The sequence below is a fragment of the Populus nigra genome, chromosome 3, assembly GCF_951802175.1.
Source record: "Populus nigra chromosome 3, ddPopNigr1.1, whole genome shotgun sequence".
Lineage (NCBI taxonomy): Eukaryota > Viridiplantae > Streptophyta > Magnoliopsida > Malpighiales > Salicaceae > Populus > Populus nigra.
Window position 1 is genome coordinate 19,343,955 of NC_084854.1, and position 27,218 is coordinate 19,371,172.

Sequence of the window (27,218 nt, forward strand, 5' to 3'; positions counted from 1 at the left end):
TCAATGCTGAAGTTTTTTTTAAAGCTATAAAAACCCTGGAAAAAATGGCATGAAATAAACTATCAAGTTTAATTATTAATTATTGTAATCTAGAATGATAATATTAAAAGAAAAAAAATAAAAACCCTTGAGAATCCACGATATTTTCACTAACATGGACACAGACATTCAGGCCTTTTTTTTTAAATTTAATTAAATTTAATAATTTAATGTTTTTAACAAGAGAGAGGAGTATATTTTCCGATAAGCTGAATAATTCCTCCGTCCTATTAAAATGCTGTGTTCGATCAAATGACATGTCGTGTAATCCAAGAGCTGTCTAGATAGAAACTGGCTACGAAGAGAGAGATAGCGTCTTCTCTGAAAATTGCGGACCAAAAAAATCCTCTCAAACTCCAACAATTTTGAAGCTGAAATGTCGTACCCCTTGCAACTCTCATTCCCTGGACTCGCTTTTGAATATTCGAAAACCCGCACGAGAAAGAAAGCGCACCACTTCCAATCTCTCTGTTGTTCCTCCTTACAACATCCCAGTCTTCAAGAAAAGCCTGATAACGAGGTGATTTTGTTGGAGAGATATGGAAATGGAACTGCTAAAAGATATACATTAGACGACGCCGTGCAACTACAAGGTTTTCTTGAGAAAAATGGCTCTGAAAATCATAGCTTCGAGGAAGCCGGACTGTCCTGGCTTCCGGATATTCTCAAAGATTTTATTCTACCTGCTGGCTTTCCAGGTCACCATTCGATAACCCCTCTTTTGCTTTTTTTTTTTTACATGTAATAGCTTTGTTTCTTACTCTTCTTCAATCTAAATGCAGGGTCGGTTTCGGATGACTACTTGCAGTATATGGTGTTACAATTTCCTACCAACATTACTGGGTGGATATGCCACACTTTAGTCACATCAAGTCTTCTTAAGGCATGTCAATCTAACTCAGGCAGTTAATTTTGCATGGGTATGTTTCCTAGGATCAATTCTTTTTCCTAGTTTACTTTGTTGCTTCACATTCTTGTTCTACACCTTAGGTCATGATCCATTAGGGGTGTAAGGTGTTCTATGTTTGTTTTTTTTTCATTTTCTTTTAATTATTGCGAAATATCTCAAAATGTGACTTTAGCTCTGGCAATATTTATGCATACTGATATGAATTTCTATGTACTACCTTTGCAGGCTGTTGGTGCTGGCTCTTTCACAGGAACTGCCGCTGCTGCTTCTGCTGCCGCTATCAGGTGAATTAATTTTTATTTTCATCGGTTGCCTATATATTCAATGCATCAGACTAGTGTTCATTTTTTGGAGTGCAAAAAATTAGTCTTTTATTGGACTGAGCTGTAGGTTTTGCAATTGTTTCTACAGATGGGTTTCAAAGGATGGCATTGGATCTCTAGGGCGGTTATTCATTGGTCTGAAAATTATAAGAAGTGTTTTAGAAACAAGTAATTGAATAAATACAGGTTCTGTGATAATGGTTTCAATGACTATTGTATGTTTTTCTAGGTGGACGGTTTGGAGATCTTTTTGATGATGATCCAAAACAATGGCGCATGTATGCGGATTTCATTGGCAGTGCTGGGAGGTTTGTGTTCTAGCTTTTTGTTTGAGTTGAAGAGCATCAAAATGAAATATGCGCACAAGATTTATCAATGTTTTTTGTTCCATTATGCAGCATCTTTGATCTAATCACTCAAGTATATCCTGCCTATTTTCTACCATTAGCTTCTCTTGGAAACTTGACCAAGGTATTCTCTTTTAAAGTTCTTTATATATACCCTCCATCCCTTGTTATTTTTTATAATTTTTCGGCGGAAAAGAAAATGCACTTCCTAGGTAGGCTTCTTTGCATGTGGTCTCTACTGCAATCCATCCCGAGCTTTTCTTTAGCATAGCACATTATAAAGATCACAAGAAACAGTGTAAAATGTTGGACATGTCACATGTGTCAGGGGTGGGCCCAAATGCAACTTGTACACATGGTAGAAAGCCATGCTTCGTTGCAGAGGGATGTATTTTTTTTTTCATTTTGTACTGAGATCAGACACACATATACTAGAAAACACGGATTATCTTGGAAACATGGTTTTCCCTTTTTGTTACAACAGAAAAATCTGTCATCTTTCCAGACAGGAATGAATGAGAGAGGGGAGAAGAAGAGGTGATATGGAAGCCAGTTTTGTCTGTTGAGTTCAGAGCAACCAAGATTTTTACTTAGTAGTTAGCTCTCTTGAAAGTTATGGTATCTGTAGCTCATAAATGATATATAAACTCACCTCAAGTAAGCCGCATTCCCAATCTAATCAGGGTAGGCTACATGCATCTTCCTTCATCATCGCCAATATCAAGGACCAAAATCTCCATTAGTTATGATATTGCGTCCTTTTTAGTCCACCTACTTGAATTTGACTGCTCTTCTTCACCAATAGATCCTTAGGCCAGTGTTGGATATGGTCAGGCCATCACATCCAACATCCATCAACTCATCCTCAATAGGTGACATCTCCACGTTTCCATGGATACACTCATTTCTAACTTTCCCCTTTCTCGTGTTTCCATACTTCCATCTATGTCATGTTATGAAAGTGCTGCTTCTAACAATATTTATTTATTTAGAAGACCATCAATGCAAGCAAACCAAACCATGATAATAAACACAACTATCATGCTGTTTCTTAAATTTATTTGTAGTCTTCAGCATTGCCATTGATGTGCTAACTGGAATCACGTTATGCAAGTTATTGAAGAAACTACACCCTTTATTAAATTGAGTATAATGGTTAAAAGATAAACCTGTTGGAAGCAAAACATGGCCAATTCTGTGCATCAGAAGTACCCATTATTTTCGTAGAAATCAATTTCTCCACTGTGTGATTGTCTATTTTCTTTTAAATACACTGTTCAAACATGCATAATAACTGATAACTAATCTAAAAAATGTACCGTGGTTTTAAACAGGCTGTAGCAAGAGGACTGAAAGATCCTTCGTTTCGTGTGATTCAAAATCATTTTGCGGTCTCTGGAAATCTGGGAGAGGTAGCAGCAAAGGTATACTTGGATTTACTGTAAGCTGGAGCGTTTCCTTGTTGGTTAAAAAAAAACTTATATACGAAAACAATATAATAGCCTTAACCAGTTGGTATTGGGCGCTTACTATGTTCTGATTCTCTGAACTTCCTTGCAAACATTTGGAAATAGCATGTATAAGAGTTAATCTGGAAGATAGTGTGGAGACAGTTACATTAGCATCAGAAGTGTTGCTTAGGATACAAGGCAACAAAAAACCAATATTAATGTTGATATGCATATGATTTTGTTGTTGACCACTCAATGAGTAAAATTTAATTTTGGAATCAGTAGAGAAGTTTTCAAAGTGTAAAGCATTGCTGAATCTGCTTAGGAATGGGGAGAATGTTGTAGTTTGTGGCTCATAGACAGAAGCCAGAGTGGAGCGGAATGACAACATCTGCCTTTCCTGGGATGTTATTTACTGTTTTATTGTCAGGGATGATTGATAGGTTGGGGGGTGCGGGGCCAATGCCAGTACGGTAAAGGAGTATTATTGGAAAATTACCAATACTTCCAGAGCAGTTTAGGGTTTACTATAAATATACATTATGTAATCCTATATTGACATATAGTGAAATAAAATCTCCTCGCTCATGTGGATGTAGGCACATTGCCAAACTACTGCAAATCTTGTGTTCTTTCTTGTTTTCTCTTGCTTGCAATATTCATCAATAATTGTTGTAGGTTACTCAACAAAGAGTAATGCGGGCTTCATGTTCTGAACCCTGGAGTATTTCTTGACTTTAGAAATATTGATGCTCCAGATGTATTGTGCAATTATACTAGGATTACTATTGTTCTATTTGTTGAAAGTATAAAAAGGTGATTTATTTTTGTTGAAAGGACAAAAGTTGATTTATTGTTGAATCTTTTGATAGAGGAAATTGTAAGCCTTATGTTGATATTTAAAATGTTCTTTTTTTCTCTACTACTTTTCTACTTTACTATTGGAAGAATACAAAGGGAATATGTATATGAACTGGACTTTGACTGATATTTTCTGTCTTGAATCAATGATGTATGGGTTCTCAGCAAAACATAATGTTTTCCTGATGATTATCGATGAATGTGTCAGGAGGAAGTTTGGGAAGTAGGTGCGCAGTTGCTTGGCCTTGCACTGGGCATACTGATCCTGGTATGTGTTATAGTTTCTGAAGATGAATTTTTATATTTTTAGTTAGTAATTTCAGTTATTAAACAAATATCATGGTTTTTTTATGATGCATTTAATTGAGTGTTAGAATTGTGATATATGAATGCAGGATACACCTGGCCTTGTAAAATCCTTTCCATTGCTGACATCAACATGGATGAGCATGCGGCTTCTGCATCTTTGGTTACGTTATCAATCACTTTCAGTTCTGCGATTTGACACAGTAAGAATGCTTTATGTTCAGTTCTTTTTCTCCTGGATGCTTATGGTGGAGAACCTCTTGTGAGGCAGACGGATTGAACCACACTGAACGTGGCAATCTGTTCACCTTGGGGAATTATTAAACTTTCATGTTTGAATCATTGCTGAGATATTCATTTTGGTTTGCTCTTTTATAGATAAATCTCAAGCGTGCTCGTATATTGATAAAATCACATATTTTGCAATCTCGTGTTCTGGGTAAATTTCTTACACTTTCAAGTGTCTTGTTTGCATAAATTTGCTCATTTTGCAACAAAAATCAAACTCTATTTGTTCAGGTTGTGTTGATTGCAACCAGGATGAAAACATTTTATCATGGGAGACATTCACTAGACCACGAATTATTTTTGGTGTGCCTTTAGAGGAGATGATTGGTGGTGAGAGATCTGTTGCCAAGGTGTACCTTTGCTTACCTCATTTATAATAAATGAATCCATCTAAAGCTCCATGGTATGTTTTGAGGAGGATAGACATATGAATTTCACAGGACCCAGTGAATTTCTAAGCATTTTCTTTTACCTTTCTTTTTTTTCTGATACATAAGGTTTTGCCTTAGCTATTAGATACCTTGTAAGCTTAAAGTGTGTGCTAATCAAATTAATAACTGCTATTCAAATAAAACATGGAGTAGTTATAAAGGTAAATCAACAATGTTGATAAAGTCAGTTTTAAGCTGTATTGTTTCAACATAGGCTTATTTGTAACTTACCAAAGCAGTTAGGAAAGGCAACTTTATGTCTACAGAAATATTATTGCACTTTTACGAGACACTTGTACTTTTTGTCTGGCAAGGTTTTCAATGCCATCTCCTTCATTTGAACATAGTTTGAGATGCTTTCTCATGGCTTGGTTATTTTATTTTTTTCCTGTTAGAAACTTAGAAGAGAAATATACCTCTTCCTAGCTTTCGTTTGAGATGTATTTTTTTCCCATTGTGAACCAGAGTAAAGCTCGTTCCTAGCTTCTTATTGGAAAAGCTGAGACCGTCATGAATAGGAAAACTTTTATTAATGGAGAATGTTTGGTAACTTAAGCAGCAGAAAAGCAGAAAATATCTCCATTTTGGGGTTGGGTGGGGCGTTTTAAATGTAGCCTGTTGAAGCTCAAATCTGGATCTCTAATGTTCAGGTTTCTTTTTGTCCGAACAGGTAAAGATGCTCCTGAAACTATATGCAAAGGAGAAACATTTTCTTGTTGTGAACCAGCAGAAAACAGACTTTGAGGTCTTGGTGTCATTCAAGGTACGCAAGAAAACAAGCTGGAATGATTTGTGGGTGAATAAGTGATTAATGTCCTCAGCTCAGAGAAACCTCCTAGTTCCATGCAGGTAGGAGCTACGAGTATGTCCGTTTTGCGCAGCGTGTGGCAGACTTATTGGTTACATGAAAACTGGAAAAGTCTTGACAACCGCAGTTCTGCTAGTGATTGTGATCAGCTTGCACAAAGCCTACTGGAAATGGAGGTTAAGTTTGAGGATTTCATGCAGCAGCTAGATGCAGCTGGATGGGATACAAGTCAAATAAATCTGAAGGTCCCTCGAAAAATCTCCATCGAAGAATTGGGTCCTGTTTGATTCTCAAACGTCAGCAATTGATTTTTCATTTCTATGGTTATTATCAAGAGCCACCTCCTGCTGTGCTTGACATGTGGTCTATCAGCCAGAGTAGACATGCTGCTGGCATAGTTTCATTTATGATCAGGCTGCTTCTGAGACGGTCCAGCTGCACGTGGTTTAGCCCTGCTTGAAAAGAAACAGAGATTTGCAAACAATTTTGCCAGATGGAAGGGTTCGAGGTATAGGCTAGTGGGAGGGTTCTAGTTGAGTGTTCACTGCCATTGTGAACCAGAGGAAAGCACGTTCATAGCTTCAATAGAGTTTCGAGCTTTTCGTAAATATTACAGGATTTTGCTTGTTTGAAATCTTGTGGAATTTATATCTCATTTACACAAATCTTTAAGATTTACTAAATAGTCTTTTTTGCCTCCGTTTTCTGGTTAAGTCTCTTCTACTTGCTTGTTATCAATAGAACCTTTAAAAGTCCAAAAGGAAGAGATACGTCTCAGCTTGTGTAATCTGTCAGCAACAAACACTGAACGCTGGAACACTGAGCAAACAAGAGGCACTGACATTCGCGAAAGAGGTGAAGGGAAGGGGACATGACCCTGGAGTACATGTCATTAAAAATGAGCCATCTTAAATAAATAAAAATTCCTAACGGCAATAGTTTGGTTGAGGTCACTTCTTGTTTTGTATATCTGAAGAATTTAGAAATATACTAAAACTGCTTAGTTTTTTACTATAATAATTCACAGTGAAAGATTTTTTAGTTTTTGTTTTTTTTTAAGTTCTTTTCTTTTAAACCAATTTTTCTTCATTTTTTTTATTTTTTATTTTTTGATGCCTTTAATTTTTTTCTTTCTTTCTTTGTTTTTTTCTTTTAATAAATTTTGTTTTGTTTAATTTAGTTTAAGCTATTTTTTTTCATTTTTTTTTATGCCTTTAGCTTTTTTCTTTTTTTTTTCTTTTAATAAATTTTCTTTTATTTAATTTAGTTTGTTAATGTTAATATTTTTTTTAATTTAGTTATCAGATTTTTATGACATTGATCCCGGGTTTAACAGGTTAACTTAGTTTCACGAGTTAACCAAGATTTTTTTTTCTTTTTAATTAATTTTTTTTGTTTATTTTAGTTTGTTAATATTAAATTTCTTTCTATTTAGTTATCAGAGTTTCATGACACATATCTCAGGTTTCACGGGTTAATTTGGTTTCACGGGTTAACCCAGTTAATTCTGGATTAACCCGTCTATTTTTTTTTTGTTAATGTTAAATTTTTTTTATTTAGTTATCATATTTTCATGATAAGGATCCCAAGTTTAACAGGTTAATCTGGTTTGACGAGTTAATCCAATTTTTTTTTGTTTTTTTTAATTAATTTTTTTCGTTTACTTTAGTTTGTTAATGTTAAATTTCTGTCTATTTAGTTGTCAGACTTTCATAACACATATCTCAAGTCTGATAGGTTAACCTGGTTTTACGGGTTAACCCAGTTAATTCTGGGTTAACCCCTCCATTTTTATTTGTTTTTTTCTTTTGTTAATGTTAATTTTTTTTATTTAGTTATCATGCTTTTATGACATGGATCTCGGGTTTAACGGGTTAACCTGATTCGACAAGGTAACCTGAAGTTTTTTTCTTTTTAATTAATTTTTTTTGTTTAATTTAGTTTGTTAATGTTAAATTTCTTTCTATTTAATTATCAAACTTTTATGACACATATCTCAGGTTTGACTGGTTAACCTGATTTCACGGGTTAACTGAGTTAATTCTTGGTTAATCTATCAACTTTTTTTTTTCTACTTAGTTATCAAACTTTCATGATATGAATCCCAAGTTTGATGAGTTAACCTGGTTTGAAGGGTTAACTCAATTAATTCAGATTTTTTTTCTTTTTCTTCATTAATTTTTTTCTTTTTAATTAATTTATTTAATTATCATACTTTTATGACACAATCTTACAATCAGACCCACATACAAGGCTCTTGGATCTGGTGTTGCAATCAAACCCACTTAAACTTGAGTCATGTAAGTTTAATATTATTATTAATATTATAAATATTACTCTTGGGTCAAGCATTGCAATTAGACCCAAGGCTTTTGGGTATATCTTTGCAGAAAGACCTAACAGTCTTAGATCTTAGCCTTTTTTATATTTTTTATGCAAGAAAATAAAATTAACCCGTGGGTATGCCTTTGTTTTTTTCCCTTTTCTTTTTCTTTTTAAGCTTTTTTATTGTGGATTGCACAGTGCAGTTTACAGTAAAAAAGCTGATGCCTTTAGTTTTTTTCTGGCTTTTTTCTTTCTTTTTTCTAATTTACTTTCTTAATATTAAATTTTTTCTATTTAATTATCAGACTTTTATGACATGGATCCCTGGTTTGACGGGTTAGGCCAGTTAATTCTGGGGTAACCTATCAATTTTTTTTTCTATTTAGTTATCAAACTTTCACGACACAAATCCAATATTTGATGGGTTAACTTGGTTTGAAGAGTTAACCCAGTTAATTCAAATTTTTTTTTCTTCATTAGTTATTTTCTTCATGTTGGATTTTTTTTCTATGTTTTTTTTTTTACTTAATCTATTTAATTATTACACTTTTATGATACGACCTTGCAGTCAGACCCACATCCAAGGTTATTGGGTTTGGTATTGCAGTCAAACCCACTTAAACTTGGATCATGCAAGTTTAATGTTATTATTAATATTATAAATATTACTCTTGAGTTAGACGTTGCAGCCAAACCCAAGACTCTTAGGTATAGCTTTGCAGAAAGACCTAACACTTTTAAATCTTAGCTTTTTTTGATATTTTTTATGCAAAAAAAAATTAATTTGCAGCATCGCGCGGGTCATCTAACTAGTATTATCTCTATTGCTAATTCTAAGTTTTGTTTGTTTTGTTTTGATTTTGATTTTTGTAAATTTTCATGTTATTATTAATTAATAATCTAAGGTTATCATATATTAATAACATGTTTTTATGAGTTTTAATTTTAGGGTTTCAATTTTGAATTAAAACAATTGAAACCTGTTTTTAACAAAAATCATGATATTAGAGTGATAATCGAAGTGAACGAATATTTAATTCTTGGTCTATGCTTGATTACGAACAAAACCTTGTTTTTTATTGCTTGAAATCTGGTCTGGTTTGATATTTACATTATTGGGTTTGAGTTTGAATGATCTTCATTGTTCTTCGTGTTTTTCGTTTTCCTTGGTGTTTGATCTATTTTTGTTAGAAAATTTTATGTTTTTTTTGTTTTGATTTTATTTCGGTTTAAATTTGTATTTGGTTTAGGTTAAACTTTGGTTTTTTATTCGGTTCATGATTGAACCAGTGTTTTTAAGTCAATCTGGATGAGTCAAAATCGGATCAGATTGGTAAGGCCCTGTTTGGTTTGCCAATGTTTTTGTCAAATGAGTTTTGGCTTAAGGAAGTGTTTGACAAACATGCACTTAGGTATGTTTTGAAGGAAAATTTAGTTTTGCCAAACATGAACTTAAAAAAATTAATTTCATTTAAAAATTAAAAAAATAATTTTTGTTTGTTATATACAGCCCAATACTTACAAAAATTGCATTTTAATTATAAAAAAAGAGGGAAAAATGTTTGTTTAGCATGGTTTTAGAAAATACCTGTGTTGATTTTCCTTTTTTTTTATTTACATCAAGTTTGTAAATTTTTTTAAGGATTTAATCAATATTTTAATAATCTTAAAAAAATTTATTCGTGAAAATTAATGGTCAATATTATGATATAAATGTTGGATCTATAAATAGGCTGATATTTAAATATTTGGAGTTAACTAGAAATTTTTTAGAATTATTTTAGATATTCATTAATTTTAATTAGGAGTATTTTTTACCATGATATACAAGTTGTGGAAAACTCTTTCACCTTCCAAGACAAGTAAATATTGTCAGGGTACCTACATAGATTTTTCCATGAGAATTTATTTGGATTTACGAGCCCATAATAAATTCAAAATGCTAGATTTATTCACAAGCGTAAATCTTTGTTCTAAGCCACAAACAAAATATCAATTAGGAATCCATCAATACCTTTAAGCCACATATAGACCATACAATGTAGTTTGCCTCATGTAAGGTGCATTAAAGGTATTAATACCTTCTCTAGTCACAATCAATCCCTTACCTTAGAATTTCATATAATACTAGTATATTTGAGTCTCCTAGTGACTCTAAACCAAATAACTAGGTGGTGACTCCTTGATCCCTACATCTCACTACGTCACGCGCGCCACGTGTGACAAACATCATGGAGCTTCAATGTTTATATAAATAATAAAGGTCCTTTTTTTATTAAAAAAATTTTTCTAACTACTTTTCCATTTCAATTACATCTTTCTACAACTTAATTAGGTGAAATTAGGTTTGGAATTATAGTAAAAGTACCAAAATAAACATTAGAGTACTAAAAGTAAAACAAATATAAAAGATATTACTAACCCAAAATTCATCGCCTATCTATACTATAAGATCTGGCATGCTCCAATTTTTTTTTCAATTCAACCTTTTTATTCTCATTTCCCTTTTTTTTTCCTTTCAATTTCATATTCATACTTTTTTAACAATTGTCTAAGTTGTCTTTAGACTGATCGAGTTGATGGATCATGTCAGGACAACTCCCATATATTTTAATTTTAAACCTTGTCTAGACAAGGTTTTTTTCTATCAATCTCATAATTTTTTCTTAATTTCATCCTCAGATGTTTTTTAGTACTCGGTTGAGTTGCTTTTGAATCATCCAAGTCTACCACGATATGTCGGGGAAACTTCCATATGGTTTTATTTTAAACACGGGCTAGACAAGGAGTTGTGTTAGTGATTTTTTCTGTTAATTTCATCCTTAAACTTCTTTTACCATCGACCGATTTGCTTTTAGACCGGCCAAGTTAACTAGATCACATTAGTGCAACTTCTACACATTTTAATTTTAAAGTTAGGCTACAAAATAGTCAGGTAGAGAGATTTCAAAATTAATCCATTGATTAATGTTTAATAACAATACCAAATAATTTTCCACAACCTAGACATTTTTTATTAAGTTAAAATTTGTTTATCCAACTCTTAACAATAAACTAGAAACAACTAAATATAATAGTAGGATTTAGCCATCGAAGAACTAGGATCTCAAACTATCATGTTAATTTAGACAAGTTCATGGCCAAGAGGTGGTACTGGACTGTGTTGAAGAGAAATGTCATAACCCTTTTTTTTAGACCTCAAAATTATTTGTGTTTTTTCTTAAAAGTTGAAAAAATTAGATATTTAAAACCAAAAAAAAATAATTTTAGGACACAGAAAAATAAGCCTTAAACCGCAAAAGATTAAAAAACTAGAAGAATAGCTAGATTATGACATTTTGACAAGATAGGCTGAGAAAAAAATTTGATTTGAAGAAAAAATTGAAGTTTGAAATTCTAATTGACCAAAATTAGAAGAATTAGTTAAGTCTAATGATTTTATTAAACTTTTAATGGGTTTAATTGACTTAATTAAGAATTTAATTTGAGCAAAATTGAGTTTAAAAGTCAATTTGACCTAAATTGAAAGAATTAATTAAGTTCAAAGACTTAATTAAACTTTTAATGGGTGTTAAAGATTCAACCAAGAACTCAATTGGTAAAAATCAAGTTTCGAGGCTTAATTTGGATCAATACACAAAGATTGAAAGATTAGGGACTTAAACAAAGCTTGAAGGAGGCAAACTGTTGCAATCAAGGGATTAATTAAAAGAAATTTAAAGTTTGAAGGCTGATTAAGGGTCTAATTAAAGAATTTCATGTCCAAGGACCAATTTACAAAAAACACGTGACTGTAAAGATTGAAATTGGTGAAATTAAGAGCCAAATTAGAAAAATTAAAATTTTAATGGTCGTCTAGGGGTCTAATTGAAGAAATCAGAAACTAAGGACCAAATTATAAAAACACTCAAATTTGGGCTAGCAATTGAGTTTGGAATGGATGAAATTGCATGAAATTAGGAGTTCAAGAGGAAATCACGGATGGAATTAAAGGAAATTGGAAGAATAGGGATTAAATTGAAGTTTTCCAAATCCCAAATTAAAAATCCTAATTTGTACGGTTTAACATAGACAACGCATTATTCAGCTACTGTGCATCTTTTTCTTTCGCAGTTTTGGCTGATCGAATGAGCACTTTCAGGTGAATGAATGTGACGTTTCTAACCACCTATGAGGCTGTAGCCACCACCATTCAACCGAGAAACACCCCCTCTATAACTTTATTTCCATGAAATTAAACATTTGCATCCTATTTTCTTTAATGATCTCAACATATTGTCCACGATCAGCCACTACTAAATTTTCAGATTCCATGTTGATCGAGTTGACACTTTCAAACTAATGAATGTGGAGCTTTAGATCTTCAAATTAAGCAAAAATAGATCCAACATAAAGGTATGCACCCCCTCTGCCAAGTTAAGGTGAATTCAGGCAATGTTGACGTCAAAGTTAATCTGGCGAAGCCACGAAAATGACCAAACTAGTCAACTTTAACTGAGATATCTATTTGCATAAAATCATTCAACTCTTTCATGTGTTCACACTTAAAAAACTCCTAGATGGTTCTTATCAAGGGTTTAAAACCTTTCTCTCAAGATCAAAAAGCCAAAAACATTTCATCTTAACCTCCAAATTTGATACCAAACTACCTAAATCCAAAACTATTGATCTTGTGGTAAAACCAACCTAGTTTTGGTTTTTTAGAACCCTAACAAACTCATCTAAAAGCTCTGAATTAGTCTATAAAATGAGAGGTATATATATTTGCATGCATTTTAGATTTAATTATCAGTTTATTAAATTTATGAGAATTTGATCAATATTTCAATAACTCATAAAATTTTAATTCATGAGAATTAATAGTCAATATTTTGGTATAAATGTTGGCCTTATAAGTAGGTTGATATTTAAATATCAGTAATTGACTAGAAAATTCTTAGAATTATTTTGAATATTCATCAATTTTAATTGAGAATATTTTTCACTACAACATATGAATTATAAAAAACCCTTCCATCTTCTAGGATAAGTGAACTCTATCAGTGCACCTACATGGATCTTTTATAATAAAATTCATTTGGACACACGAGCCCATAACAAATTCGACATACCAGACTTATTCACATAAATAAATTTTCATTCTAAGCCTTAGATAGACCACCGATTAAGAACAAATAAAAACCTTTAAATCACATTTAAATCACATAATGTAACTTATCTCATATAAGGTATGTTATGGATGCTAATATTTTTTTTAACTATAATCCATGCAACCCTGAACTAAACAATAAGATAGCAACTCCTTGATTCTCCAACACTGTGCATCCACGCGAGACCAGAAAGGAACTGGAAATGCAAAAGAAAAAGAAAGAAAAAGATGGGAACTAACAAGTCCAAAAGAGTGAAATCAACCATTATTAGTCCCACTAATTTCCTAAGAATTCTATTCTCATTTGTCGACCAATGACCAAAAGGGTCGTGGACTTCTGGCTTGGGAACTCAGCTTACAAAACATGTCCAATGACTCCAACCCTCCAATTTTAAATGACTTCGTCGTTCTTTCTTTTTCTATTGTTGAAGACATGTCGGCGATACAAGCAAGCAAAATGGTTGCTTCTCACTCTTCAACTGCTGTCAATATTTTATTTTTGGTTTGTTTTTGCTTCTACGATATTTGTGAGTGGATATTTGTTATTTTTTAAAATATATTAAAATAATATTTTTTTACATTATTATATTAAAACAATACGGGAAGATAAAAAATATTAATTTGAAATAAAAAAAATAAAATTTATATTTTTAAAAAATACTTTTTAAATATAAAAACATGTTATAATATATGGTCACCATAAGGTTGGCATGTTTTTATTATTAAAAAAATCCAATCATTACTTTCTAACTCTTCTTTATTATCGTATTTGAGACCACCCTCTTTACTAATTAATCTGTGGATTGTGAAATTAGGCAACAAAAGCCTGCCGACGACAAGCAAGGCATCGTCTAGTGAAAGCTTATTGACATGGACCTCATGGAAAACATCCCTCTCCGTGCATCAGAGGGTTCTGTTATGTCATGAAAGAGTCGTTCTCTGAATTTGTCCATCTACGTTTCTTTTCTCTTTTTTTTCATTTTATTATAGAAATTGCAGCTTTTTTCATACGTTTGGATCTCAACAGGATGACTACTCATTGAATGTGTGGTGGTATGATTTGACCACTGCTGTACCTTTGATCAATTCTACATTATTTTTCTCTTTAATGGGCCCTTTTGAGAGTTAAAATTGCTGCTGGATGATGATTACTTGTCAAATTTGGTTTCCACTTGTGTAATGACGTTAATAAGTGGGATGGTGGCTCATAGTATGGTACAATCCACTGGTTTGGACGAGTGGGGGAGGGAAACAATAGAAAGTCAAATAATAATAATGTAATTTAATCTTTCAAGTGACCTTAAGCTTATCCATGAGAATCCCCTTGTCATGCTCTAAACATGATTAGTATGGGTTAACACTACTTGACAAACCAATTACTTGTACGTTCTTTGTTTTCTTAATTAAGTTTTAAGAAATAAATAAGTTGATTACATCTTTGAAAACTTGGTTGCATTGGTAATCAAAATTTAAGATTCTAAAACAACTATTCCAAGTTATACCAAGTTTCAAGATATTACTAGTACGAAATATTATCATTTTAAATAAAAACTTTAAGCATGAAATTTGCATAAATCTATATTATTAGATGATATTCTAAAATATGATTTATATTATTTACTAATATATTATATCAAGTAAAAATTATTCGAATTTAAAACTTGCATAGACTCACGATATTTTATATATAATTTTTATTAAATAGAACGAAGAAACTCATGATATATAATTAATTAATAAAACTATAATATTTTATTAAGAAACCAATTCAACCGTTGAAACTTTTTTAAAAAAATTATATTATTATCTTACATAGATATAATTATTACAAGTTTAACGAGTAAATCAACACATATTTCGCTTAATGTAGTAAAGGTCTTCATCAGACATTATCTTTCTTTTAAGCTTAGTTAATTATTTTTGTTATCCAATACAAGATTTTCATGGTTTGGATCTGCAGAGCTTCTGGGCAACAATCTAGGTCTTTGGTGGGGTCCATCTCATTTACCAATCAGAAAACGTGGCACTCCAAGGACTAAACAAATTAATCATGACCATTGTTTAACAGGTAGATCAAGCATGCATGCCTGCCACGCGTCGGCAGATGCCGCGAACATCGTACTCGTGTCTATGACGACAAAAGTAACACTCCGTAAACATCATCCAAACCGCCACCCATAACCTCATAGATCTTGACCCACACGCACACCGAAACAAGGGAAACTTCAATCTAGCCCCTTATTTATATCTTATTATTATTTAGTTGTCTCAAAACTCTTGCTCTTATCAATTTTATCCTAAATATAATGGACATCAGATAATGTCACTTCCATCCATGGCGCAAAGATAAGATAAAATATATCCTAAAAAGATTATTTTAGTAGCAAATCATATTAATTTCTTTTATCCGTTTCACTAGCTTGTAAATAAAATAAATTTACAATAATTCAGTGCTAACACTATTCATTATAATAGGTTGGGTTTATATATATATTTATATATATAACTAAAAACACTTAGCATGAAAATTGAAAACATTGTTTACTTATCATTAAATGAATGGATTAAGAGGTGACATATTTTAATGTGCATTACGTTAGGGTGAAATTGATAAAATCAAAAGACTTGAGACCCAACTGCTATTAGGATAATACTATGGGGTTAAAATGAGCTTTACCCAATTAACCTGACGTAACAAACGTGACTGACCAGTGGGAAAGCAGAAATATCGGGGAGCGGGTAAGGTATAAATTTCGAGGCAAAATTAAGGGTAATAACGTAATTATGCTAAGTACAATCTTCTTCCTTCAAGTTTCTTTGGTTATTAATGAGTTAAACTGATGAGAGTGACAATTACGTGTGCACCAAGCGAAAAGCCCAACGCAGTAACCCTCACTCTTCTTTCTGCTCCTGTACTCTCTCTCTCTCTCTCTCTCGCCCTCTCTACCTGCCTCAGTCTCATAATTGTTCTTATTTTTATTGTTTTGGGTTTTCTTTTGGAGATGATTTAAAGGTTTTTATGTGAAAGAAAGAAAGAAGGAAAATTTTTTAATGGATGGTTTTTGAAGGAGTGGTGGATTTTTGGAAGAGAAATGAAAAGGGAAATGAGGAAATCGTTTAAGGATTCTCTTAAAGCGCTTGAAGCTGATATTCAGTTTGCCAACACCCTGTAATCTCTTCTCTCCTTTCTCTGTATTTTTCCAGTTTTTTTTTGTTTGTTTGTTATTTGTATTTTCTGTGTTTTTTGTGTATTAACTGAATTTGGTGAGATATTTTGGGATTTCTGAGAAAATTGTTTTGGTTTCTAATTTTATTTCTTTTTCAAGTTTTTTTATTTTATTTTTAATGACATGTTTGTTCTTGTCTGTTTGTCTGTCCGGTTCTTTTCTTTTGTTTAGTGGGCTAAGTGGATTGATATTCTTATCAATGTGGATAAGGTATTTATTGAGCGGAAAAGTATAATTTTTTATTTTACCCCAGTTTAAATAAATTTCCACCATCTCAGAAAATCAAAGTTTGTAAAGGAAAAAAGGGTAGAACTAGCTGTGGAAGTTGGTATTTTTACTTTCGACCCTTTTGTATTTCTGGTAATTTAGATCTTCCTGTTTCAGGCATTTATGTCAATTAAGCTGTGAACTGGAAAAAATAATGATTAACTAAAAAAAAATTGTTTTTTCTGGGATTTCTCTCATTGAAGGTTGTTATAATGATGCTACTTTGTGTCTCAGATATTTTCTTTGCTCTATGTTGGCATGGTGTTTTTGTAACTTATTCACGGAAGAACCATCCAGGAGACTACATTTGATTTTTTTAGAAATTAGAACACTTGATAGTCATTGTTGATTGAGAGCAAATTGCAAATTTAAAGATTACTGGGACAGTGAATAGACGGTGAATGTGCCCGTTTGTCGTTTTTGTAGCCACGTGAGACTTCACATGATGCGGGTGTAGATGGGCGAATGATGCCCTGCTAGATGAATTGCTTTCTTGTTTGAAACTGTTTCAGATTTTTATTATACTCTGCATTTGTTATCATATTTAGTATGCATATCAGTTTCTGTTTCAGATAGGCTTCTCAATGGCTCCCTGTTCTTTCCCTGGCCAAGATAGAAGGTTTAATAAGCTCAATACATGGTTATTAACATCTTTGTGGTTATGAAATTTTCTGCGTTGGACAATTTGTTCCTCAGAAACGAAGTTAGAGCGTGTGTGTATGTTTATGGAGCTCTTTATTATGATGCCCAAAAATATGGTTTATTTATGTGTTTTTCTTGTGATGCAGAGCTTCTGATTATCCTAGGGAATATGATGGTGCCTGCCTTCAAATGAGATTATCCTACAGCCCTACCGCTCACCTTTTTCTTTTTCTTGTCCAATGGACTGGTTTTCACCTAGCTGGTGCCTTGGGATTGCTTAGAATTCTTATATACAAGGTGGTTTAAATATTCTTTTCTAGTTTATGTGAAGTTGTTTTTAGTGGCCAAAAGTCAATTTATGATTGCTGAACTCCCTTCTGCTTGTGAATTTTATTATAGTAAAAAACAAACGCTGCCTTATCCTTGATGTATTATTATCATGTTGAGTCGCAGGCTTATGAGGATGGAAAAACAACCATGTCTATTCATGAAAGAAAGGCTAGCGTAAGAGAGTTCTATGGTGAGTGAGTTTTAAAGAAGTCAATAACTTTCAAGTGTATGAATCAAAATTTGAAAGCATGCTGCATTCGGTTTATAATTTATTTTCTTTGAACAAAGATACCAGCAGTCCAATCCATTCGTCACCTCTTCTTTTTGTGGTGACAGGGGTGATATTTCCTTCTTTACTGCAACTTCAAAGAGGAATCACTGATGTAGAAGACAGAAAGCAAAAAGAAATCTGTGCAAAGTACAAAAAGAAAGATGAAATGGACAAAGGAAAGATCTCTGAAATTGATTTAGAGAGAGAAGAAGAATGTGGCATTTGCATGGAGATTAATAGCAGGGTTGTATTGCCCAAATGCAATCATGCAATGTGTTTGAAGTGCTATCGGGATTGGTAAGTTAACTTCCACACACCAGCAAGCATGTGCACATGGACACACAAATAATCACATAGGAGGACTCAATCAAGGAATGTAACTTCTAAAATCATGCAGCTAGGTACCTTTTCTATTGATGCTCTTACAATATCCAGTCTATTTGCACAGGGGATGAAAATTGATAAATACTTGGTAGTCTAAGTTACCGCTTTGATGTTCAAGAGGTTGGCGATTCTGTTGCTGCTTGATTCATTTCATTATTCCATAGAAACCACCATTTTATGGATCGATATTGAATGCAATTTCTTTTGTTGTTGTTTTTCTTGGTAGTTTTTCATTATTTCTCTCAACATATAGAACTCATGTTGCTTGATCATATTGCTAAAAAAAGATCGTCCCCTGGCAAATTATTTGGTGCTATCTTCTTTTGGGGCCGTCCTAGTCTGCCAAAATCATCTTGTCAAATACGGCCAGGATCAGATTATTATGTCTAAATTCTCTGGTAGTTCATTTTAACACCAATGAATCGTAGTGTGCTTTTGGTCCATGCTCGCATTACAAGTTTGACTTCAAATCTCTCTTCTTGCTGTGGTTGCTTTAGGCGTGCTCGTTCTCAATCATGTCCTTTCTGCCGAGACAGTCTCAAGAGAGTCAACTCAGGTGATCTTTGGATCTACACCAGCAGAAATGAGATTATCGACTTGTCTTCAATCACTAGACAGAATTTGAAGAGACTGTTCATGTACATTGACAGGTTGCCTCTCATTGTTCCAGATCCAGTGCTTGTTCCTTACGAGCCCTGTTACCGGTTTTAGGGTCTGGAGTTTGTACAAAATTCTGGTTGGTTGTATATGATTCTTGCTTCTCTCCTTCCAGGAGCACATTTTAACGCTGTAAATACCTTTTCATTTTTAGCACGCTATGATTTACAAATTTATTCATTTAAATGTGTAGAAAATTCGAGCTGACGACAGGTACGTGGGGCTGTCTTTGCCCATTGATCATTGCGCGATCATCCTTGAAGGGTGATGCGGAGTTTTGATCATCCGTGCTCATGCAAAGATTAGTCTTTTCAAAATTACCTTGAAATTGTATCACTGTTCATTGAAGCAACTTTTTATTCATCTCTCGTTCTGTTCTCTACTAGGATCGGTGCTCATGTTTCTTTACTAGCCAAATATTATAGATAAAAAATTAAAAAAAAAGCTTAAATTATAAAAAAATTAATAAGTAATGAAGGAATGGTTAACATGCAAGATTTATGATTTGGATTATGAGCGCATCTATGAAAAGGTAACCTGGTTAGACAATTTGTATCTTTCTTTTGCCTACTCTTTTTTATTTCTTGATTGGGTCATGATTATGTCTTAATTGGTCTTAGGTTGAATTAAATTTGAAATCAAACTGAAGAGTTATCAAAAAATTAGAGATAAGATTTAAGAAATAAATAAATATTAAAGGATAAAACTAAAAAAATATATATAAAAAAAAAACATAACAAACAAATCCAAGTAAATCTCCTAAACATTGGTTATTTTTCAAATTCACAACTTATGAAATTATATACTCAGAGTTCAACCAAAAAACTTAAATCCCAACCAACTTATTAAAAGATGAAATTTGAGAAAAAATATTTCAATATAAATTTTTTTTCAAAGTAAATCAAATAGCATTTAAAAGAACAAAGATCAAATTTGATATAAAAATAAAATGAAATAAAATGTCGAGGATCAAAATTGAAAAAAAAATCAATCAAGAAAAGGTTCAAAACAAAATAAGCAACAATAAAAAAAATAGGGACCAAATATGATAAATGAAAAAAATTAAAGGAGGATAAAATAAAAAAAATCAATTTTATAAATCATTTCAAATAAAACAAATAGTAATCAAAAGAACATTGATCAATTCTAAAGCCAAAACAAATTAAAAGGCTGTTTTGAAATTTTAAAGGTTTAAGTGCGGAAATTAAAGAGGAAGGAGAAAAAAAAAAGATCATTAAAGGCAAATCAGAAATATGTATGCCACATGTGTTGCCCAGAGATAGGGTCTATCAAAAGTTTGAACATCGCCCTGAAAGTCATTGCTTGATTGTTAAACACATCCTCACGCACTGTTTAAATAGTAAAGAGGCGTTTCATATGCTGAAATATATATTGCATGTGCCAACCTGCCTTTTTTTTTAATAATATTTTATATTTATTAAAATACTAAATTTCTCTCATCCAACTTGATTCTAACAAATAAAATATGATGAAAATACAAAAAAAAAACTTTTACTTCAGTCAAAGAAAAATTTCATTTAAAGATAATTTAATCATTTTATTTTGCGTTAAAATTGAAAGTAGAAAAAGATTGTAGATGCAAGTTTTAAACATTTTACTTTTAAAGTAATCTAGTTATTCTATTATTTTTTAAAAAATAAAAAATATATATTTGTCTCTGTTTAATTTAATAATAACTAATGAATCTTATAAAAAAATTAAGTTACCCCAGTAGCAAGGCAAATGATTTTTTTTAGGAAAGGAAAAATGATAATTATACTATTATGGTAAATAGTGATATATGTGTAAGGATACACTGAATCTCTCTTCCATTTAAGTTTTTTTAAAAAAGTTTTTTTATAGATTTATAAGTGGAAAAAATGAAAAAAATTAACAAGTATTTTATATAAAAAAAGCCTTTTTTAGAATTTAGTACTTTTAATTTAAAGAATTTTATTAATATTGGTCCTTTCTAAATTAAAAATGGGGTTGAATTTACTTATTATTATTGGTAATATACTATAATATTAGTCAATAAATTTTAATCGTTATGAATAAATAAAAGATTATTTTTCGTTTTATTTTCCTACACAGGAGGTCAAAGGACCTTAAGCTAATCAATAAGATAGTCCTTTAAACTTCATTGCACCCTCTCAAGGTTTAAATTAATATGAGATTTTCAAGTATAAATCCAAAACCTTAAATAAATTCGAGTTTTCCTTTGAGCTCGCTTGGTTATTAATTTTTTTAGTGGAAAAGCAAAATATTGATTTGGAGATTTTGCTTACACGAACAATGATAAGAGTAGCTTTGTTTGTTTTTGTATTTTAAAAATATTTTTTAAAAAAATTAATTTTTTTATTTTTAATTAATTAATTTTTGATGTTTTTATATCATTTTAATACATTAATTTAAAAAATAATTTTTTTAAAAAAATATATATTATTTTAATATAATTCTAAATAAAAAATATTCTTAAAAAAAACCGAAACTTTACTTTTAAACGAAGTGTCATTCGCGGAGCAAGTAGATAAATTTAGAGGTAGTTAGATCCTTTTGTCATCAAGCATCAACACGGGAAAAAATCATGCAGAAAGTGTAAAGAAACAAGTAAAGTTGTGTTTAGAGATTTCTTACTGCTGCTACATAAAACTATGGAGTATCAAAAAGAAATCCCTGTCAAACTAGTTGCTATTTTTTTTTTAAGGTGATGAATGGAAATGTAATAAGGACTGTTTTATAATATATTTATTATTAAGAAATATATTAAAATAATATTTTTTTATTTTTTAAAAATAATTTTTAATATCATTTAAAAATAAAAAAACTAATTTTTATAAAATGGCGTCTGTGCAGTGGTTCCCGACAGAAATCCTGAAAGATGATCAACTAGATTTTCTCCTGCCAACATCGACCACAAAAAGATGGCGCAAAATGTTACAAGCAAAGCACAAGTCACCAGACCCCACATTCAGATAAGGCAAGATAAGGTCTCTACTTTCACAACCATCAGATGGATACGCAACTTGATCCAACGGCCTCGAAATCACCACAAAGGATAAAGCATCAAACCTTCATTAAAAACCAGTAGAACACAACAGCACTACCAAATCACCACTTACTCCCTTCCGCAACTCTCCAGAAAACATACGCAGTTAACGTTAGACTCCAGCCATGGCTGCCACCACAGCTGCTGCCGCTACATCTTCCTTCATGGGAACACGTCTGCCCGATATCTATTCAAACTCGGGTAGGATCCAAGCCAGGTTCGGATTTGGTGGCAAGAAAGCACCCAAGAAATCTATTAAGCCTAGTACTCCAGACCGCCCACTTTGGTATCCAGGAGCCAAGGCACCTGAGTACCTAGATGGCAGCTTGGTTGGTGATTACGGATTTGACCCATTTGGGCTGGGCAAACCAGCTGAGTACTTGCAGTTCGAGCTTGACTCTTTGGACCAAAACTTGGCTAAGAATCTGGCTGGAGATATTATTGGGACACGTACTGAGTTTGCTGATGTGAAGTCAACTCCATTTCAACCTTACAGTGAGGTTTTTGGGTTGCAAAGGTTCAGGGAGTGTGAGCTCATTCATGGAAGGTGGGCTATGTTGGCTACTCTTGGTGCACTCTCTGTTGAGTGGCTCACTGGAGTTACCTGGCAAGATGCTGGAAAGGTATATATAAATGTCAGGAATTTTTCTTGATGTTTTTTAAGGAATTCGATTATGAAAAGTTGTCTTATATATAATTTTTGTGTTTGTTTCAGGTGGAGTTGGTTGAAGGCTCATCATACCTTGGTCAGCCACTACCATTCTCCATTACAGCATTGATCTGGATTGAGGCTGTCGTTATTGGATACATTGAATTCCAAAGGAACGCAGAGCTTGACCCAGAGAAAAGGCTCTACCCAGGAGGCCAGTTCTTTGATCCTCTAGGCCTAGCTTCCGACCCAGAAAAGAAGGCTACCCTTCAATTGGCAGAGATCAAGCACGCTCGCCTTGCCATGGTAGCCTTCCTTGGCTTCGCAGTTCAAGCTTGGGTTACTGGAAAAGGTCCCCTCAACAACTGGGCTACTCACTTGAGCGATCCTCTCCACACAACCATTATTGACAACTTGTCCTCTTAAAAAATGTGCCTTAATTTGCCCTGGGAATGTTCCACTCGGTTTTATTAGTACAGTAGTGTTTCACTATGGAGTATTAAAATATTTTTTTTTTTAATTTTTAATTTTTTTTTACATTAGAATACTCCATGATATAAAAATACAAGATAAAAATAATTAAAAAAAACGCAAAAAACACACACACCCTATATCTTCCTTGTCATCATGTAAAAATTATAACCTTCGATCGACAATTCAAGCACATTAATTCTTGTTGCATGCCCTCTATTACTTCTAGATATTGTTAATGCATGTGTGATAAGATAATTCAAGTAGTTAAGTCAGGAATGGAGGTCGCCCTAGGAAGCAAAAGGACCACCTGCAGAGCATAAACTTGTTTTTGTTGCAGAAATGAAACGAGGATTCATGAAAGACAGAAAGGAGAGGAACTTGTAAATAGAATGTCCGCTCGAAATAAATATTTTTAAGAATTTCAACGATTTAAATTACAGAAAAAAGTATTTTTTTAATCATAATTCCTTTCTTTTATCAATGTATTATTTTATTTTTAAAAAACAAGTATATTTTTGTCAGTAAACTAATTTTTTGAATGAAAACCTAACACAATTAAAATAAAACTGGGACGAATTCAATTGATTTAAATCAATGAGGAAAAAAACAATATTTCTTTAGAAAAAAACTCCTTTTTTCATTTTATTCCTAGCAATAACATGTTTTTTTAATTAATAGAATTGTTTTTTTTTGAATAAAAACTTAGTATCATATAAAAAGAAAATTTCAATGAAAAAAAATCATGCCCTGATAACTCTAATCCAGAGACATAAAAAAATAAAATAATAATTAATGTGAGAAAATTATATAAAAAATGAACATAAAAATAAAAACAATATTCTCATTGAATACTCATGAGCATTTGCTTTATATATATATATATAAATTGCATATTAGATTTACATATAAACTTATTGACAATGTTACCATAAAAAGCTTAAATCTTAGTTGAAAAGTAAGGTATAATTGGACTTTTTTTAAAATTTTATTGTAATAATCTTAATTAAAAAGAAAAATACAATACAACAATTAAATAAGAAAAAAGTTAAAGGCCATGCGCTTTAGACTTTGGAAGGCCAGCCCCTACAACTAAGCTTAAAAATATTCATGTAATATTGTGAATACAATTTCTCACACAAAAAAGACACTAACAGTATAAATGAGTGTTTTGGTATAATGAAAGTTTTTAGTTGAGGAATGGAAAGATAATATCTATGCTTAATAAAATAAATTAAAAAATATATGAACTAATAAATCATAAAAAATTTATTAATGTTAATTAAAAATTAAAGTGAGAAGCTCATCTTTCTTGTAAGAAATAAAAGATAAATATACATACAAATATTTTAACTTTTTTGTTCTTTGCATTTTAATTGTTTTCTCTTATTTATCTTGGAAGTTATTTTTATTAATGGTATATATGGTTATTTGAAAAAAAAATCTTAAAAGAATTAAAATAAATACCTATCAAAACTCAAATGATTTAAATTAAGTAAGATAAAAAAATATTTTTTTTTGCAAAACTTCATTTTTGTTATTCCTTTAGTTCTTTTTAATTTTTGAGGGAACACTTTATTTAATTAAAACCATGCTTATCATGATCTATAAAGCAATTATAAAGTAAAAAAAATGATAAATAATGTTTCTATGAAAAAAAATTAATTAATTAAAGGGAGTGTTATAAAAATTGACAATAAGGAAAATATATTATATTTTCATTGAATATTTATGCACAAATATTTTATAAAACGTGTGTATAATAAATGAAATATTATAACAAAAGGCTGAACCAATATTTAAAAGGCATAAGCTAATTGAATAATGATTAAAATATAATTATTTATCTAAATAGGGTCTTGTTATAAGATAAAAAAAAATAAAAAAATATAGGGAAATGAAGAATCAACCCAATGCGTGCCTGGGCTTGAGCTTTAAAACCGATGCTATTTTGTTTTTTAAAAAATATATGATGTGTGTCATCTGCATATAAATTTTTTTGTTTTAGGACTTGTAAAAATCAAGGTGCAAGATCTAGGATTCTAAAAAAACAAAACTTAACCATTTTTTCACACAAGAACATGAAAACTTAAACATTCTATAGACTTTTAAAATCTAATTTTCAACTAGAAACATTTTAATAAGTCTAAAAAACTCATTAAAATGATTGAAAGTGAACATCACGGTGACCACTTGCTATTTGCCTGGATACAGCAAAAGATCTTCCATTTCTTTACGAGGAAGCTGAACATATATTGTTAAAATGCATATCATATCTGTTTGAAAGCTGAACCGCATATTGTTAAAATGCATATCATATCTGTTTGAAAATATAACAGTAATTATTTTTTAAAATATTTTTTATTTAAAAATATATTAAAATAATATATATTTTTTATTTTTTAAAAATTATTTTTGATATCAGCATATTAATATGATCTAAAAATATTAAAAATATATTAATTTTAAGGAAATAAAATAAAAAAATAATTTTAAATATTTTAAAAAATATTTTTAAAACATAAAAATAAACTATAACCGAAACTTGCAACCTTAAATAGATGGTTTTGGGCTTGTAAAACCTTTTCCAGACAATGTTACACATCTTAGTACACGAGTGGCAGGAACAATGTAGGTATATGCAGGTGTAGCTTGCATTTTTTTTAACAAATAAAATTTTAATTTGTCAAGTTATGTTGTTTTTAAAAATATTTTTTAAACTATGTAATTTTTTTTTAATTTTTTTTTATTTTGTTAAAATTAAAAAAAAAATCATTGAAAGATAAAAAATAAAGTCATGTTCAAATTTATTTTTAATTTTGTATCTATTTATTTTAATATGTTATACATGGAAAAATTACTAATTACAGTCATTTAATCAAAATTTGAATTTGAAGTCAAACTAATATATAAAAATTAAAAAATTAATTTTTCTTAAAGTTACAGTTTTTTGATTTGATGGAATAAGTGATATAAACAAATTAAATATGATTCAGTATTTTTTGATATAATAAGTGATATACACAAAAGCCTTAAATGTAATATATATAAAGACAGTGTGTAATGTTGAAAAGTAAAATCTTGAAAGGATAGGCCTTAAAGAGAAGTCAATAAAAAACTTGTTTTTTTAATTATCTGTTCTTCAAGTTTTTTTTTTCTATTTACATTCAAAAACTAAAAATACTTAATTAATTATGAAATTATTATAACACACCATTAATCTAAGGAGAGGCAAACAAAAATTATTTTGAATTAAAAATTGGAAAGATCAAGCGGTCCTAAGCTGTCCTTCCTATGTCGCCACCTCATCACAATCCACGTATCCAATACCTTTCAGACCTCCACTTTAGCTGGCCAAGGGCAAAGTTATCCATATATATATATAAAAAAGTATTTTCGTAAGCTCTGACAAAGCACTCATGAATTGAACTGCCACATTCTCCTATAAATACACCTCCCCGCCCTATCGCCCTTCTTTTTAAAACCACTTAGACAGAGAAGCATCAAGTTGAGAGAGGGTCTGTGCGCCTCTAAAGGCCTGGCAGGAGAGACCAGCAGAAGTGAGTCATAGAGAGAAAACATAGCAAATCCGCAGGCATTGCTGTTCCTGTCACTTTATCATCATTTACTGCTGGTAATTTCTGGCGACGGAACAGAAATTCTAGTTCCCAAACAACGAGATTCGAATCCACCACATCTCTCAACAAAGTGAGCGCTGTCCTCCTCTTCCAGTTCTCCAAACAATCTCTCCATTTTCCGTCCGTTGCAAGCTCGAATCGTCTTCTCCTACGGAACAGTCACATTTGATCAATCTTCATGCCTCTTGCTTCCATGAAGTCAAGGTCTGTATTATTTTTTCCTTTTATTTTCCCCTGATTTAGAGCTTAATTGATTCAATTAGTTGAAAGTTTTGTGTAATTAAGCATGCTTAATTTTGTAGTTCTATTTAAGAATTGAAGAAGTGAGAATGCGATGTTCTTGACTTTTTTTTTTGTTATTATAGACTGCTGTGGTTTTAATTGGAGACGAGGAG

At 31.5% G+C, this 27,218-nt stretch overlaps 3 protein-coding genes across 10 annotated transcripts; all 3 read left to right on the forward strand.

The window, feature by feature from the left end:
- The first annotated feature begins 272 nt into the window (after positions 1–272).
- LOC133688144 (protein root UVB sensitive 5) lies at positions 273–6,463 on the forward strand. 5 transcript variants are annotated; one of them, XM_062107543.1, is made up of 13 exons: positions 273–737; positions 822–922; positions 1,175–1,233; positions 1,361–1,407; positions 1,502–1,580; positions 1,671–1,743; positions 2,954–3,043; positions 4,140–4,199; positions 4,327–4,440; positions 4,616–4,676; positions 4,757–4,855; positions 5,627–5,719; positions 5,796–5,867. In XM_062107543.1, exons 1-12 carry the CDS (start codon positions 416–418, stop codon positions 5,698–5,700), a joined length of 1,179 nt encoding a protein of 392 aa, XP_061963527.1. In that variant the 5' UTR covers positions 273–415; the 3' UTR covers positions 5,701–5,719; positions 5,796–5,867. The 5 variants fall into 5 exon arrangements, with proteins under 5 accessions (XP_061963527.1, XP_061963524.1, XP_061963526.1 ...); XM_062107540.1 differs by having other exon boundaries at positions 274–737; positions 4,757–4,875; positions 5,796–6,463; XM_062107542.1 differs by having other exon boundaries at positions 274–737; positions 5,806–5,867.
- Positions 6,464–16,075: 9,612 nt separating this feature from the next.
- Positions 16,076–19,196, forward strand: LOC133688044 (E3 ubiquitin-protein ligase AIRP2). 4 transcript variants are annotated; one of them, XM_062107425.1, is made up of 6 exons: positions 16,076–16,407; positions 17,521–17,671; positions 17,828–17,894; positions 18,041–18,272; positions 18,857–18,915; positions 19,010–19,196. In XM_062107425.1, exons 1-6 carry the CDS (start codon positions 16,331–16,333, stop codon positions 19,108–19,110), a joined length of 687 nt encoding a protein of 228 aa, XP_061963409.1. In that variant the 5' UTR covers positions 16,076–16,330; the 3' UTR covers positions 19,111–19,196. The 4 variants fall into 4 exon arrangements, 3 of the variants coding, with proteins under 3 accessions (XP_061963409.1, XP_061963408.1, XP_061963410.1); XR_009841077.1 differs by lacking the exon at positions 19,010–19,196 and having other exon boundaries at positions 16,080–16,407; positions 18,041–18,376; positions 18,857–18,991; XM_062107424.1 differs by having other exon boundaries at positions 16,080–16,407; positions 18,857–19,196.
- A 2,916-nt stretch (positions 19,197–22,112) lies between these two features.
- On the forward strand, positions 22,113–23,234 carry LOC133690077 (chlorophyll a-b binding protein CP29.2, chloroplastic). The gene is made up of 2 exons (XM_062110239.1): positions 22,113–22,688; positions 22,781–23,234. The coding sequence occupies exons 1-2, from the start codon at positions 22,191–22,193 to the stop codon at positions 23,138–23,140; spliced, it is 858 nt and encodes a 285-aa protein (XP_061966223.1). The 5' UTR covers positions 22,113–22,190; the 3' UTR covers positions 23,141–23,234.
- The last annotated feature ends 3,984 nt before the right edge of the window (positions 23,235–27,218 follow it).

Bases quoted from the DNA above. Each gene is read 5' to 3' on its own strand.
- LOC133688144 (XM_062107539.1), top strand. From the start codon at position 416: ATGTCGTACCCCTTGCAACTCTCATTCCCTGGACTCGCTTTTGAATAT. The intron at 1,234-1,360 runs GTGAATTAATTT...TTGTTTCTACAG, and splicing joins GCTTCTGCTGCCGCTATCAG to ATGGGTTTCAAAGGATGGCA. The intron at 1,744-2,953 runs GTATTCTCTTTT...GGTTTTAAACAG, and splicing joins CTCTTGGAAACTTGACCAAG to GCTGTAGCAAGAGGACTGAA.
- LOC133688044 (XM_062107424.1), top strand. From the start codon at position 16,331: ATGAAAAGGGAAATGAGGAAATCGTTTAAGGATTCTCTTAAAGCGCTT. The intron at 17,672-17,827 runs GTGGTTTAAATA...GTTGAGTCGCAG, and splicing joins TTAGAATTCTTATATACAAG to GCTTATGAGGATGGAAAAAC. The intron at 17,895-18,040 runs GTGAGTGAGTTT...TTGTGGTGACAG, and splicing joins TAGCGTAAGAGAGTTCTATG to GGGTGATATTTCCTTCTTTA.
- LOC133690077 (XM_062110239.1), top strand. From the start codon at position 22,191: ATGGCTGCCACCACAGCTGCTGCCGCTACATCTTCCTTCATGGGAACA. The intron at 22,689-22,780 runs GTATATATAAAT...TGTTTGTTTCAG, and splicing joins CCTGGCAAGATGCTGGAAAG to GTGGAGTTGGTTGAAGGCTC.